The sequence below is a fragment of the Euprymna scolopes genome, chromosome 1, assembly GCF_053919585.1.
Source record: "Euprymna scolopes isolate OS-2025 chromosome 1, ASM5391958v1, whole genome shotgun sequence".
Lineage (NCBI taxonomy): Eukaryota > Metazoa > Mollusca > Cephalopoda > Sepiida > Sepiolidae > Euprymna > Euprymna scolopes.
The window spans coordinates 193664264-193678945 of record NC_136482.1 but is presented as its reverse complement, the minus strand read 5'-3'; the positions used below and the strand labels follow the sequence as shown (position 1 = coordinate 193678945).

General features: G+C 33.4%; 1 protein-coding gene across 2 annotated transcripts in view; it reads left to right on the top strand.

Moving 5' to 3' along the window:
* LOC145278837 (uncharacterized) overlaps window positions 1-14682 on the top strand; it is a 331556-nt gene that overhangs the window by 184319 nt on the left and 132555 nt on the right. Inside the window, exon 3 of one of the 2 annotated variants that reach the window (XM_080130692.1) lies at window positions 4189-4336. The exons of the other annotated variant lie outside the window; for it this stretch is intronic. Within the exon in view, the coding sequence (XP_079986818.1) occupies window positions 4200-4336 (137 nt within the window). The 5' untranslated portion in view covers window positions 4189-4199. The remainder of the gene's footprint in view (window positions 1-4188; window positions 4337-14682) is intronic. 2 annotated transcript variants of the gene reach the window in all.

Sequence of the window (14682 nt, the reverse complement as noted above, 5' to 3'; positions counted from 1 at the left end):
ATGCAAAGCATTCAATTCAAAATTGCCAGTGTTGTTAGATGCGGTATTGTAGATAATACCTCTTTAATTTAAGCTTTTTAAGTGCGTGGAGGTTTTAATATTATAGGAATTGGCAAAAGCTTTTAGAAGCATCATTATTAGATTTTTTTTTAATTTGAATAAGCAGATAAACTATTTGTAAAACCCTTTTAATATTTTATTAAAAAAGTCATTTTTGTTTTTTCTTTTAAACTTGAAATGTTTATTATTAATTTCGGGAGTGTAATTCATCATCAGAGAATGAGGGTTTTTTATTATTAATTTATTTATTTTGTTTGTTTTTTTAAAGTAAAATATTCGTGTTCTCGTGTTTTTTTCTCTAGGCTTCTGCTGATGTGATAGATATATATATATATATATATATATATATATATATATATATATATATATATATATATATATACTTATTTATTTATTTATTTATTTATTGTTGTTGGGACGATTAATCGGAATCTCGCTTTCTTTTGTATGTTTTGTTAGATTTAAGTTGGCGTGGGAAAAAGAAGTAAATAATTGAAATTTATGCATTAATTCTTTTATAAAATATTCTCTTTGTTTATTTGTGTTTTTCCAATCAGTTAGCAAATGTATAAATACTCAAGAAAGAATAAAATGCTGGAGATTGGCTTTATTGCTGTATAGTTTGTGTGGGCTGTTTGAGGGCGTTCGTGTACAGTTTTAGGTCTTTGAGTAGGAAAAGATGCGCGCAGAGAATCCTGGGTTGCCTTATTTGGTAACGGATATAGTTTACACTTTGTAATCGTTAGATGCGTCCTCGCAAAACTTTCAACAACGTCAGTTTGTCTGTCACATCGGCATTTTTATTACTAAACGTGCAGGTTGGACGGTCGCATCCAAACAAAGATGCGTTTAAGCATGTGTATTGTCATTCAGTCTGTAACACATAACAAATTTCGTAACATTCTTATTAGCAAAAATCAAAAATCCTTTATGCATACGTGGGGGGGGGAGTTATACAGCGTCTCTTTTTTATTGTCGTTTCTTTTTATCTTCACCGTTTCGTTTAGTCGTTGCTATAGAAATAAGATTCTTTTCGTGGACAAAAAAAGCACACATGATGACGTTCGCTGAGTTTTCTTCAAGGTTTTATTAGGAGCGAATGAACTCATGAGATAGAACGACCAATTTTATCTTAGCTAATTGTTTACTTCTTTAATTTCTAATTTAACGAAATGAGCGATGCAGACGGACAGACATTGAAAAACATTCAACTTAGATTATAGGTTTCATGCATCGTTGGTCGTGTTTCATTCGTATGGCTTCCAGGAAGAGACTGATTTTAAAACCTTAGTTTTCTCTAAGTTCGAGAAACGTGACGTCAAGACAGTTCCTCGCCCTCCCTATAGTCCAGACCTTGCTCCCTATGACTTTTGGTTATTCCCTAAGCTCAGGGAAATCCTTAGAGGCTGCTGTTATGAGACAATGGATCAGATGACGAGGGTCACTGACATTGACTTCTATGGAGTTTTCCAGAATTTGTTGGGACGGTACAACAAGCGCATTGCAGCCGGATGAGATTACTTCAAAGGGGACTAGATTTTCATACAGGAAAAGTTTGGAAGCTTATTGAAGGCAGCTAGTATATATTTCGGTTGCATAAATACGAAACTTTTAAACAACTCCCAAAAAAGCATTTTCGTCTGCATTTTTATTAGTGAAGATTTTCTCCCACATGACCAAGTAATCATTTTGGGCACTGCATGAAATTAGTTAAAATCCTTAATAAAAGATGTCGGTACTCATGCAGAATAAGAAGCATACTGTCGTTAGAATTTTTTGGGCAGTTTACGTAAAACGCCGAAAAATCCCGACAGCATCCGACAACATTCAATTAAACATTTATTTGCTATCATTGGTTTATGAGAAAAATAAAGAAATCATTTTTTTTTTAAATTAAATTCATTAAAAAAGATTTTAAATCATAAAAAATGTTCTAAAATTATGAAACATTAAAATCATTAAAAATAAAAAATATCATTAAAAAAATAAAAATCATTAAAAAATGTTTAATATTATTTAAAATAAAAATCATTAAAAAATAAAAAATCATTAAAAAATAAAAACATGAAAATATTTTAAAAAATCCATTAAAAAATAATAACAGAATCATATTAAAAAATCAAAATATTTTAATGTGCTATTTTTTTATTTCAAAAATGAATATTTGTTCATATAACTTACAATGAGCTTTTTTTATTTGATTTTAATTTTCTTAAAGTTACGTAAAAATTGTCCAATTCATTGTATTATCTTCATAACAAAACAAGAATATTGTTAAAGTTTTTTCATTATTTTTTTATTGAATCATCCTCGTAATAAAATAAAGAATATAATTTTCGCTGAAAAAGAAATGGCTAGCGTTTATGTGAAAAAAAATCACGAAACTTTCGTTCGGAAACCTCCGTAAACCGCCCGGAAAATTTCGACGATAGCGCGGTCTTTATTCTGTATACTTATAAAAATGTCCTATGGATCCGATTAAAACTGAACACTGGACACGCAATTTGCAGTCAGAATCAATATTTTCTTTACCCTCTCATTTCCTTTTCACATAGTGGAAATAGTTTGTTCTTTTATACTATTTTTTTTTTTACTCACGTTAACCCTAACCCTAACCCTAACAAGGTATATTGCCATTTGAACGTAAGGAGTAACTATTTGGAACCATGCCTGGGAAAGATTAACAAGATGTTTGTTTACCTTACATTTAAACTTCTGCATATCAGTATAATCAGGGAAACAGGTAGTAGGAAGGGAACTCCTAAAGTTTAGCTGTTTGAGGGAAAAAACTATTAGAGTAGAAAGCTTTCTGGCATTTAGGGATCTTATCAGTTAAGGGGTGTGATTTTGTTGCTAAGCTGGTTTGTACGTTGAGGGGGTACAAATACGATAAGTTCATCTCTTTATTTTGTTTTAATAATAAGATTGATTGAAGCAAGAAATGTTGGGGCATTCATATTGATAAGGGGAATACATAGAAGAGAGAAGGAGACGTTTATACATTTTACTGTCTATGAACTTATTACATATATTGTAGAGAGGAAAGAGGTGGTGATCCGTTCTTAAACACAGAGAAGCGGGGACAGTCATTACTTAGATGGAGAGGGGGACATATTTCTTAGATGGGTTATACACAAAGTTCATTATAACAACGAGGGAGACAAAATTCATATAAAGATTATTACACATTACCTTCAATTTGGTAGAATCGACGACACGAAGACGCAGTAACAAAATATGATGTGTTCTTTTATTACATTCGACCGATCGCAATGATGACATCCAGGAATTCAAAGTCGACTACATGATTAAAACTTCCTCCCTTGCTTCCAAAAGGACCCTGCTCGACTGCCTCCTGTCTCCAACTTTGTCTACCCGTCTCTCTCTCTCTCGTCTGTCTCCTATTTGTCTAACTCATCTTCGACTCTAGCTCCTATATTGAGAATTCATTTCTGCCATGACGTCATACGCATGTCCAAGAACGTGCTCCACCCACGTGGCTGAACTCACGTGGCTTAAACATACATTTCCAAAACACACTTCTGCCAATAAAAAATTCTCCTAACCTATTTTTCGACCTAACTTATTTTTCAATATATTTTTAATTTTCTATTGTTCGTTCTTCTAACTGACCTTAATTTAATTCCGTTTTCATAAAATAATTCAACAATCAACATATCTAAACTATTGTATGTTAAAACTGAACAATCGAACTTCTACATTCCATTTCTGGCCCTGTTTCTGAACCTTGCTTACAAGGTTCGAATCTCGGTCTATCTAATCTCATTTTTACTCATCTAATGTTTGTCTTACTTACAAGAAAAGGGGACATTTTCTTGTAACAGAAAGAATTACATATTATCAATTCAGTCGTACTCGTTCGTAACTTAAAGAAACAAAATAACAGTAGATCGTCTTTTAATAATCGCTTAAGATGACGAAATATGGATACTATATGAAGGGATAATCTCATGTTTTTACTTTGTTATATTGTCGATTTTATCTCTCCAGGCTTTTGGTTGTTTCTTTCTCGAACGCATCTTACCTGTCATTCATGTTTGTTGCTTAAAACGGTGATATTTTTATTTTTTTCAATACGTATGGTTTTTATTTCAATTTCATATGCAGATACGTTCTTCATGGAAAGAGAAAGACGGAGGCAGAGAGAACAAGCGCATCTCCCACCTACCCCTAGGGATTCGCAAACAGTTGGCTACATCCCGCCTCCCCCCTCAACAATGACTCATAATGGATTGAAACCTGACTTTGAAATTAGGCATGTTTAAAGAACTTTCATTTTTATACTAATATAAGTGACGCGTGCGTCTTTACTAACTATATTTGACACTTGTAGACGTAAGATTTGGGGGAAATTGGTACCTACTGATTCATATTTTCCATGCTATATATATATATATATATATATATATATATATATATATATATATATATATACTGCACTGATGACTCCCGAAAGGATGAAGCACTAGTGTCTGTAGGTATTTAATAATTATTACGGTAAATAATATCAAGTTAAAGGTATTCTTGAGGGAAAACTCGTGAATTAAAACGAGGTTATTAAGAGTGCTCAATTAAAAGTTAAATTTTTATTATTTATATAGACAAATATTACATAGTCGCTGAAACATTAACATGTTCAGTGTAGCGATTGTGTAATATTTGTCTATATAAATAATAAAGTATAATATACATATATATATATATATATATATATATATATATATATATATATATAGTCATCCACATACAGTACTGTTTCGCTTTTTCACAGCTCATCAGTGCGGCTAGACAGGCAACTATCTCAAGCCAGGATTGAAACCTGACCGCCTGTACGACAGTCAAGGCTCCTAACCATTACGCTAATCGAAGGCTGCTGTGCGAGTCGTGAACTAACGATGTTTTCACATCGTCCGAAATACCTAAGCTCGATTTGTTTACACAAACAGCATTGCTTTATACGCTAATGGTAATTCGTGTATCACTTCTCAATATGCTCAACTCAAGATAAGGAGCATTACAGTGTCGGCAAAAAGAAAGTCCGCACTTGTAATTTTTTCCAAAACTGCAAATTTAAGATAAATTTAATGTAACTGTTTAAACAGACTATACGTCATTTGATTCGCCTTTTGTTCCTCTATAATTTTACCTGTTCATATTTGACTTTCAATTGAAATATTCTAGTGTGTACGTCAATTTAAAAAAAATAAATTCAGTTTTGGAAAAAATTACAAGGAAGTTTAGTTTTGTGTCTAGGAACAGAAGATTTTTACCAAAGTTAACACCTTACACAGCCTAACATCACAAATACATTTGAGAAGTGTTATCACCACAAACTGAAAGGCTCGGTATACAAAATCAACAGTAGGCTCTTTGATATGACACGAGCGCGTTCGAAATGAATGTTTTGGTGGAAAACACAATTGCACCATGACACTTGAATTTTTCCTTTCAAACTTAAATTCAAGCCATTATCACCGCACAAACGGTAAGGCTAGGCATATCAAATCAGCTTTGATATAACAAGGGCCTGTTCGAAATAAATGTTTAAAGCAGAATTAAGGCATGATACTTGATTTTTGCTTTTTAAACTTAAAAAAAATATATAAAACCAACAGTAGGTTCTCTATAGTGTAATGTAGACTGCAATGTATTGTAGATTAAGTAAATGTGGGGAGGTATGTAGCGTATCCTCCTGGTGCACCACAATGAGTCTCCGACTAGATCAGACAATCAATCGATTCGATTGAAAAATGGTCGATTTCACCAATTTTGTTGACAATAAAAATATGGAAAGTGTGAAACATTCGTTGATCATAATTGAATCCCGGGCAACGTTGGATCTCCCCACTAGTATATATATATATATATATATATATATATATATATATATATATATATATATATATATATATAAAGTATTCGAAGTTTCTTTAAAACCTTTAAAACTATACAAAAAATGTCCTTCGTTGGGACATTATTTTGTCAGTTAATCAATTAATCTCCTGTATCGCTAAATAGTTTTACTTACATGAAAAAACAATAATGCCAATGTTATTAAAGGGAGCATCAGTTGTTTACTATTAAACACTGTGTTTTGGAGATTTAAAAACAAAACAGTATATTAAATCATGGCTCCCCAGCAGTGTTGATCAAACACCACCTCCCATAAAAAATATGAATAAAAATAGTTTTGATATTGGATCTAGTTTTTTTTCTCCAGATAAATTTAGGCTAGTCAATTCATGTCATTTAACAAAGTATTTTTTACCTGTGTCATCCGTCCCTTTCTCCATAAGTTAATGTGCCTATTTACAAACTTCTGTTTTTTTATATAGTGTTTGGTTGAATCCGTTCTACTACGTATCACCCCTTCTTTTTTATTAGTATTATTTTTATATATTTAAGTATATGTATATATATATATATATATATATATATATATATATATATATAGTGGAAATGGTAATTAATAGAAACGAAAGTGCTCAATACTGTTGTAGAGCAAACATGCGTTTTATTTTTTATTACCGTATCTTTCTGTTAAGTTACATTATTGTTTCAGCTACCCGGCCGTTTAAGCTAGAGACGGCCAAAAAAAAACGGCCGGGTAGCTGAAACAATAATGTAACTTAACAGAAAGATACTGTAATAAAAAATAAAACGCATATATATATATATATATATATATATATATATATATATATATATATATATATATATATGGAGAGAGAAAGAGAGAGAGAATGAAAGAGGATAGATAGAGAGGGAGGGGGAGAGGGAGGGTATACTGCCTGCCTATCTGTAAGTTTCCCTGCGCTTATTCCTGTTTATTAAATACCTCGTGTTCACTTTCAATAGCATCCGGCTATTCCGAACCAATTTCGATTTTCATTGAATGAGAAAACTTTTTAATAGAGCTTACTTTATTGTCAGTCAAACACGGATCGTAATTGTGTTTCTATATGCTTGTGTATTCGCTCCAATGTGTTCATTTATTTCTATGCTTACACGTATTTCTTGTCCTTTCTGTGTGTGGCATTCTTTTGCTATTTAGATGTGCGTGTGAATGTGCGCATTTTTTTTCCTGGGTGCTATTTTCGTCTGTTTGTGGGGTTTTTTTTGTTTGTTTTTGTTTGTTTGCTTGTTTGTTTGTTTGTTTGTTTGTTTGTTTTTGTTGGTTTTTGTTTTGTTTTTTGTTTTTTTTAATTTTGTTTTTTGTTTCTTTTTTTTCTGTTATGTGATCTAATCGCTTTATATGTGGCCGCCATTTTTCTTTTTGTTAATTTTCTTATCGTTTTTTTTTTCTAAGTGTGGGATGGGGTCTCATCCCAGTAATTATAGGAGCAACTGGACTTATGAAAACGAGCTTCTAAAACAACCTAGCAAATATACCTGGTGAACCAAATGCAAGAGAGATGCAATCAATTGCACTTAACGGGACGGTTACAATCCGAAAAAATATTGGAAGATGTGAAATAGCGAGTGAATGTCTGGCATCCGGCAGGATGCACCACTCCAAACTAGAAAAAAAATAACAAAATTATATGTATTAGTGTTGGGACGATTAATCGGAATAGGGAATCGAAAAGAGCGGAACTTTTTTTGGAGTATCGGAATCGGAAAATCTTTTATGTATTTTTCGATGCCAAAAAGGATTCTATTTATTGTTTTTTATTTGTTTGTTTTTTTTTATTTGTTTTTAGTTAAAACTTATTTTTCCATGATTCGCATTAATGATGACATGATAAATGATTAAATTGACTTTAAAGTACCAGTAATACTAAAATCTATTGATCAACTCCATAAATGTATTTCTATGTTTAGGAAATTACATATACATATTTCATGATATCTATAATATAAAGCTGAACGTCTGTGTGTGTCTGGTCACGAATAGGTTCCTATATGGTTGACTATTATAGAAAACTGATCACATATAATGATAGAAGATGTATCTAGACACAGGAATGGGTATGTTTGATCTGGCAGAACAGTGGTTCATTAAAATTGTGGGGTCTGTGTTTGCGCCTGGTCCACAAAGTATGGAAATAAAAAATATAAAAAAACGTTTACAAGTGTTTTAGATATAGATGTACATAAGAATACTTTGATAAGTATGTTTTAACTTAAATAGGGATGGTATAATAAAATTGTGCGGTCTGCGTTCGCGCATGGCCTCCATAGAATGGAAAAAGGCAAAAACTTTAATAAAGACTTTCCATATCTATCTGCGTAAGTATACTTTGATAATTATGTTTCAGTTTGAAGAAATATGGTATAATAAAATTATGGAATCAAAATATGTCACAAAGTTCAAAAGGTTTTTAATATAGATTCACAGAATATTGTGATAAGTGTTTCAGGGTGAACAGGTATGGTATAATAAATTAAGTTTATCTATTTTATTCTTACTTTCATCATATTTTGCTTTGGTTTTGATACCCCCAAATTTGAAACTATCTCTTTACAACCCTTCCTTTTCATAACCTATGATACTTTCATAAACCAGAGTCCATTTTCTGTAGGCTGTTTTTGAACCCAGGCAACGACGGGTACTTTTGTTAATATATATATATATATATATATATATATATATATATATATATATATATATATATATGACTACTTCATTTACTTCAATCAGATACTTAATATACGAAAATATAATTTTAGACGTAAATTTTCAGTATTTACTTCAACAGTGCTCCATATATAGCAAGAGCTAGGGAATAAGTTATAAAAATATAGATGGCAATTAAACTACACAGAATATTCCGCGTTTCATTCTCGTGAGAATTCGTCAGGCTTATATATATATATATATATATATATATATATATATATATATATATATATAGAGAGAGAGAGAGAGAGAGAGAGAGAGAGAGGGGGGGAGACGTTTGATAATTTATTTAGAGATGAATGGACTTATATCTAATGCAATTTTTTATTCTTTTAAGTCTGATTCATTTGTTTTGTTTTTCTTATTTTAGGAATTTTTATCCTCGGCCCCCAAAATCAATAGAGATTAGACCGTTTCTGTAATGACTTGTTGCATGTTAATTGCAGTGTGATTATAGTTCTGTGCAGTTCTAGGGGGTCCACCCTCCCTGCCTTTACTTTCTCTTCTTGAGAAGAGGTTAGTTTATTGCTAATCGCCTCAAGCACCTTTACCGGGGAATGTCGACGGAGCTGCTCAAGCATTTTTTGCAGATCAGAGTACCTCCTCCTCGGGGACACTGACATCTCAATCCCACTTTCCGACCCTGGTCTCACAGTTCTTACAGTGGGAGCAAACTGAATATTCTTTTAAAGATATTTTTTCTGTATTTGCGTCCACATATCGGAGTAAATTAGTTGCCGTTAAGAAAGTGAAAAGATGCGTACGCCTACATAGGTGTTACCTAACCCCTCCGACCCTATGTAAATGCGTAGTTTACACTGAGGAGGTTGGACATCTTGAATGGTTCGACCTAGTCTTTTGTCCTTGAAAACTGTGTGACAATCATCCGCAAAAGGTAATGTCTTCTGCGGGCAGTGAAATCAAAGGTAAGTTAAAAAAAAAAAAAAAGAAGAAAAAAAGGTGACTCTTTGTATTTCGTGGAATTTGAAATTAGATGAACATGCTTACGTCACTTCCCAATCATCAGGAGTAGGGAAAAACTAATGCAATATATATAAAGTTTGTTTGTTTGTTTGTTTGTTTTGTTTTGTGAAGGCGGATGCTTTTGTTTTTACTCATGTTCTCCCCTAACAAGTCATAGCATCACTTGACGTAAGGGCTACTATTTTGGACCATGCCTAGGAAATATTAGAAAGAAAGAAATTGGGAATAGAGGAACGGTGTTCAATATCCTAGTCAGGAAACAAGGCCATCACAGGGTGGCTCTGTTTAGTCCCTGGTATTCTACCTCCGCGCCAGTCTAATAGACAAAGAAAGAGTGTGAAAGCCGGTGATAGGCAGGGTCTATCTACTCCTTAAACAATTTAGGTTTGCAAACCGAGGAATTTGTCTGAGTCACCAGCTCTAGGAAGGTTGTCGATCATGACTGAGGAGGCCTCCCTCCTCCTGTTTTAATATCAGAATTTTTCTTCTCCTAAATGGATTACCTGACAAAATCTACGTGTCCATCACACTGAGAGAGGTAATATGCGTCCGGTTTCTACACCAGTTATTTCTGCGCGCTCGTAGAGATGAATTATGAATGTATATTAATAGCAACTAACCTACAGTCCAATGTTAACAAATTCCTAATGAACCACCCCCTTAAGTAAACACTTCATCAAGTCTCCACACTAACGTGATGTACTTGCAATAACCCTTATCCCTGAGTGACTCCCGGGCCTTGATAAGTGGTGATCACTGTGTAAAAAAAAAAAAAAAAAAAAAAAAAACATAGCGTCCGCGTTCACCAACGTAGAGAATCATCAGATTAAAATGCAAGAAATTCGTGATACCGCTTGTTTTATATATACACATGGTGTCTAGTCTAACTAGCTAATCAATCATATTCTTTGTTATTCCCACTCACAGTTTAATGTTTCCATTCGCCAATCGTATGCTTCTTCTTAGTTCTGCTTTGTATAGAGGCGATGCACTCTTTTTGTGAATGTGTTTGTACCCTTCTCACTCCTTCAACGATGTCCAGCTAGTGACTTCCAAACACCGAATTCGGCCATTCTGGGTCCTGGGTTATCCTTTAGTGCACGGCGGTCACTCTGGCGAAGGCCCTGGGCGTTGAAAGGTATTGTCCGGCGAACTACCTTTTTCACCACGTTTTAAAAGATGGAAATGGCAATTCGTCCGGTATTAGTCGCCAAAGGCTGTATCACTGGGGAGCAAAGGTCATTTAAGCCAAAAGACGACTGTTTTTTTTGGGGGGGGGGATAACGTAACTATAATTATTCGTAGAAAAAAGTCATACATTGATTCGTTACAAGTCTCAACTTAGGCCCTTAATATTCGTGTCGGAACGTCTCCCTTTGGTTAGTCTGGAGGATTTTCAAGTTTAGTCATTAACCCCAAGTCTGAGGATCAGTTTTTCAGCGACGTAACGTACAGTGTAGTCATCAACTTTCAATCAAATTTTGAGAGTCAGATTACAACAACATACAGTTCAGTGGAGAGAAAGCAGAGTAGCCTGAGCAATTTTCAAGTTCAATCACCAACAGTGCGAGGGTCAGACTTTCAACAACGTGCAATCCAGTTGGGAGCAATAATTGAATCTCTCAATCCAGTTCAGTTCAGCCTCTCTCTCTCTCTCTCTCTCTCTCTCTCTCTCTCTCTCTCTCTCTCTCTCTCTCTCTCTCTCTTTTGACTCTCGGTCTGACTGTCATGATTTGACTGTCTTTGTTTGAATGTGTTATATTAAGAACACGGTGGCAAAAAATCCGCCCCTCTTATCAATAGAATTCAACTCCCATTCATCGATAATACACTGTCGTTTTAACATCTTGCCACTTTTACGAGTTTTAATATTAGGTGATCCATCCTTCTTTATCAAAAATACTCAGCAGATTTACTACATGCATTTTTTTCTCTCTTCTTAATCTATTTTTACCCCCCCACACACCATTTTTGTCTCGGTGGTATATCAATCCTTTCTGTTTGTTTGCTTTTTAAGCCTGTCAATATTGTTACAGTGTTGAATTAATAAATGACCGTATTTAAATTTGTGCGTGCTTAGCTTACTTTTTACATCTCTATTTTTTGTTGTTGTTTTGTTGTTGTTGTTGTTGTTGTTGTTGTTGTTGTTGTTGTTTGTTTGTTTGTTTGTTTGTTTGTTTGTTTGTTTGTTTGTTTGTTCAACTTCACTCTAAACAATGCATATCGCCACTTGAACGTAAGGTGCTACTAATTGGGACCACGCCAAAGAAAAATTAACAATATGCCGGTTTTGGGTTGTTTTTTTTTTTTTTTGTTTGTTTTTTTTACATGGAAGTCGCCACTTCAAGGCCCGGAAGCCACTCGGGGATAAGAGTTATTGCGTGAACAGTAATCAATGGGATATTATCGTAGTAATCGTTAGTATTGGAGATTTGATAAAATGTCTTACTTAAGGGGACGGTTCATCAGGAATTTGTTTATGTTGGACTTGAAGACATTCAAGTTGTAGTCAGGTGGGAACAGGGAAGCGAAAGAGAGTTCCACAGGCGGTCAGTTCTAAGAAGTTTACGTTACATTTAAACTTTTGCATATCACTACAGTCAGGAAAGCAAATAGCGGGAAGGGAAATCCAAAGTCTAGTTGTTCGAGGGAAAAGGCTATTATAGTAGAAAGCTTTCTGGCATTTAGGAGCCTCAACAATGAAGAGATGTGATCTTTTTTTCTAAGCGTGTTTATCAGGGATATGTAAGTCGAGGAGGAGAGGCATAGGTGCAACGAATTAATCAGAGGACATTTCATTAAAATACTTGTAAAACAGGCACAGGGATGCAACATTGCAGCGATGGGACAGGGGCTGGAGCTTAGTTGACAAAGTGGCACCCATTAGATTGGAGACTCTTTTTTTTTTACCTTATCCAAAAGGGAGAGACTAGTGGTAGATGCACCAGCCCAGATGTGGCAACAATACGCCATACATGGATGAATCCTAATGCAAATTACACATACACACACACATTATCATCATCATCATTTTCATATAATGACAGACGTTTCAAAGCATTTAGAAAATAAATAAATGTTTAACTTCAACAGCATTTCTTGCGGTTAACGGTTAATCGTGAAACCCTGCACTGATGATTCCCGAAAGGATGAAACACTAGTGTCTGTAGATATTTAATAATTATTATAGTAAATAATTATCCACATACAGTACTATTTCGCTGTATCACAGCTCATCAGTGCGGTAAGACAGGCTACGATCGAAACCCGACCGCCAATCAAGGCTTCTCACGATTGCGCCATACGGCTGCTGCTATGTGGATAATGAATTTACAATGTTTTGATATCGTCTATATGGCTCCGCTTGAATTGTTTACACGCTAGTGGCAATTTGTATATTACTCCTCATTAGGCTTAATCCGAGATAGGGAGCAGTTTAGTCCTCACATACAATACTGTTTCGTTGTATCACAGCTCATCAGTGCGGTTAGACAGGTAATTGCCTCAAGCCAGGATCGAAACCCGACCGCTCAAATGACAGTCCAGACTTCTCACCATTGCGCTATACGACTGCTGTGTGTGCAATGAATTAACAATGTTAATTCTAAATGCCTCCGCTCGATTTGTTTACACAAAGAGCGTCTAATGGCAATTTGTATATCACTTCCAAATATGCTCAACCCGGGATAGGAAGCATTATATATATATATATATATATATATATATATATATATATATATATATATATATATATATATATATATATATATATATATAATCGAGATAAGACACTGATTAGAAATCAAATGAAAGATCCTGATAGATATTCCTTGAAGTAATATTTTCAGGGCGATCCTAGCCAAAAAGGAGAAGCTCAATATTTAAGCATAGAGCAATATATAAGTTTAGTGGTTATATTTAAATTCTGAAAAAACAACATATAGACACATATATTCGATTTAAGAATTTATTGTTTGACAAAAGGAATATATAGAAGGGGTTATGTTGATTTCCTTAATCCATGGATTTTTAATAAAGGCTCCTATGATCAGAGGAAATGAAATGCAGTTAGCAAAATGTTCAGCTGTGAATAGACACTTATTTTGCTTTTCAGCACAAATATTGAAAATAGTTTTTTGAGTGGTGAATGATAATTATATGAACCTTTATTGAAAATCCATGGATTAAGGAATAGCCCCTTCTATATATTCCTTTTGTCAAACAATAAATTCTTAATTCGAATATATATGTCTTTATGTTATTTTTTCAGAATTTAAATATAACCACTAAACTTTATACATATATATATATATATATATATATATATATATATATATATATATATATATATATATATATATATACAGGGTGTCCGTAAAGTTACTATACAGTCTTACAAGTTACTATACAGACACCCTGTAATATATTAACAGTACAGTAAGATATTGTATTAAAATATTTATTTGTAACAAAAGAAATAAAAAGTAATAACACCTTTATGTTTATAAAAATAAACCTGTAAAAAATAAATATTAACTATTAATACAAATATAATACAATAAAACAATAAGACTGTATAGTAACTTTACGGACACCCTGTATATATATATATATATATATATATATATATATATATATATATATATATATATATATATATATATATATATATCCGTGTCACCGAGGAATACCGACGGGGCTGTCCAGGTATTTTTTGCAGGTCAGAGTCCTTCTCTTCGGGAGCATTGTCCTTTCAACCCCACTTTCCGACCCTGATGTCTAAGTTCCTGCAGTGGGTGAGAACTAAACTTCCTGGCAATAGTGTTAAACTTTTTATAAGCAGATTCAATTTCAGCTATAAATCTTGAAGTCTTTAAAAATTGATTTTTAAAACACGTTAATACAATTCACATATACAGTGCGTCCCAGAGAACCTGATCAATTTTTAAGACTTCAATCATGATTTTATATATTAAGGGGGTGGGGGTAAAAAA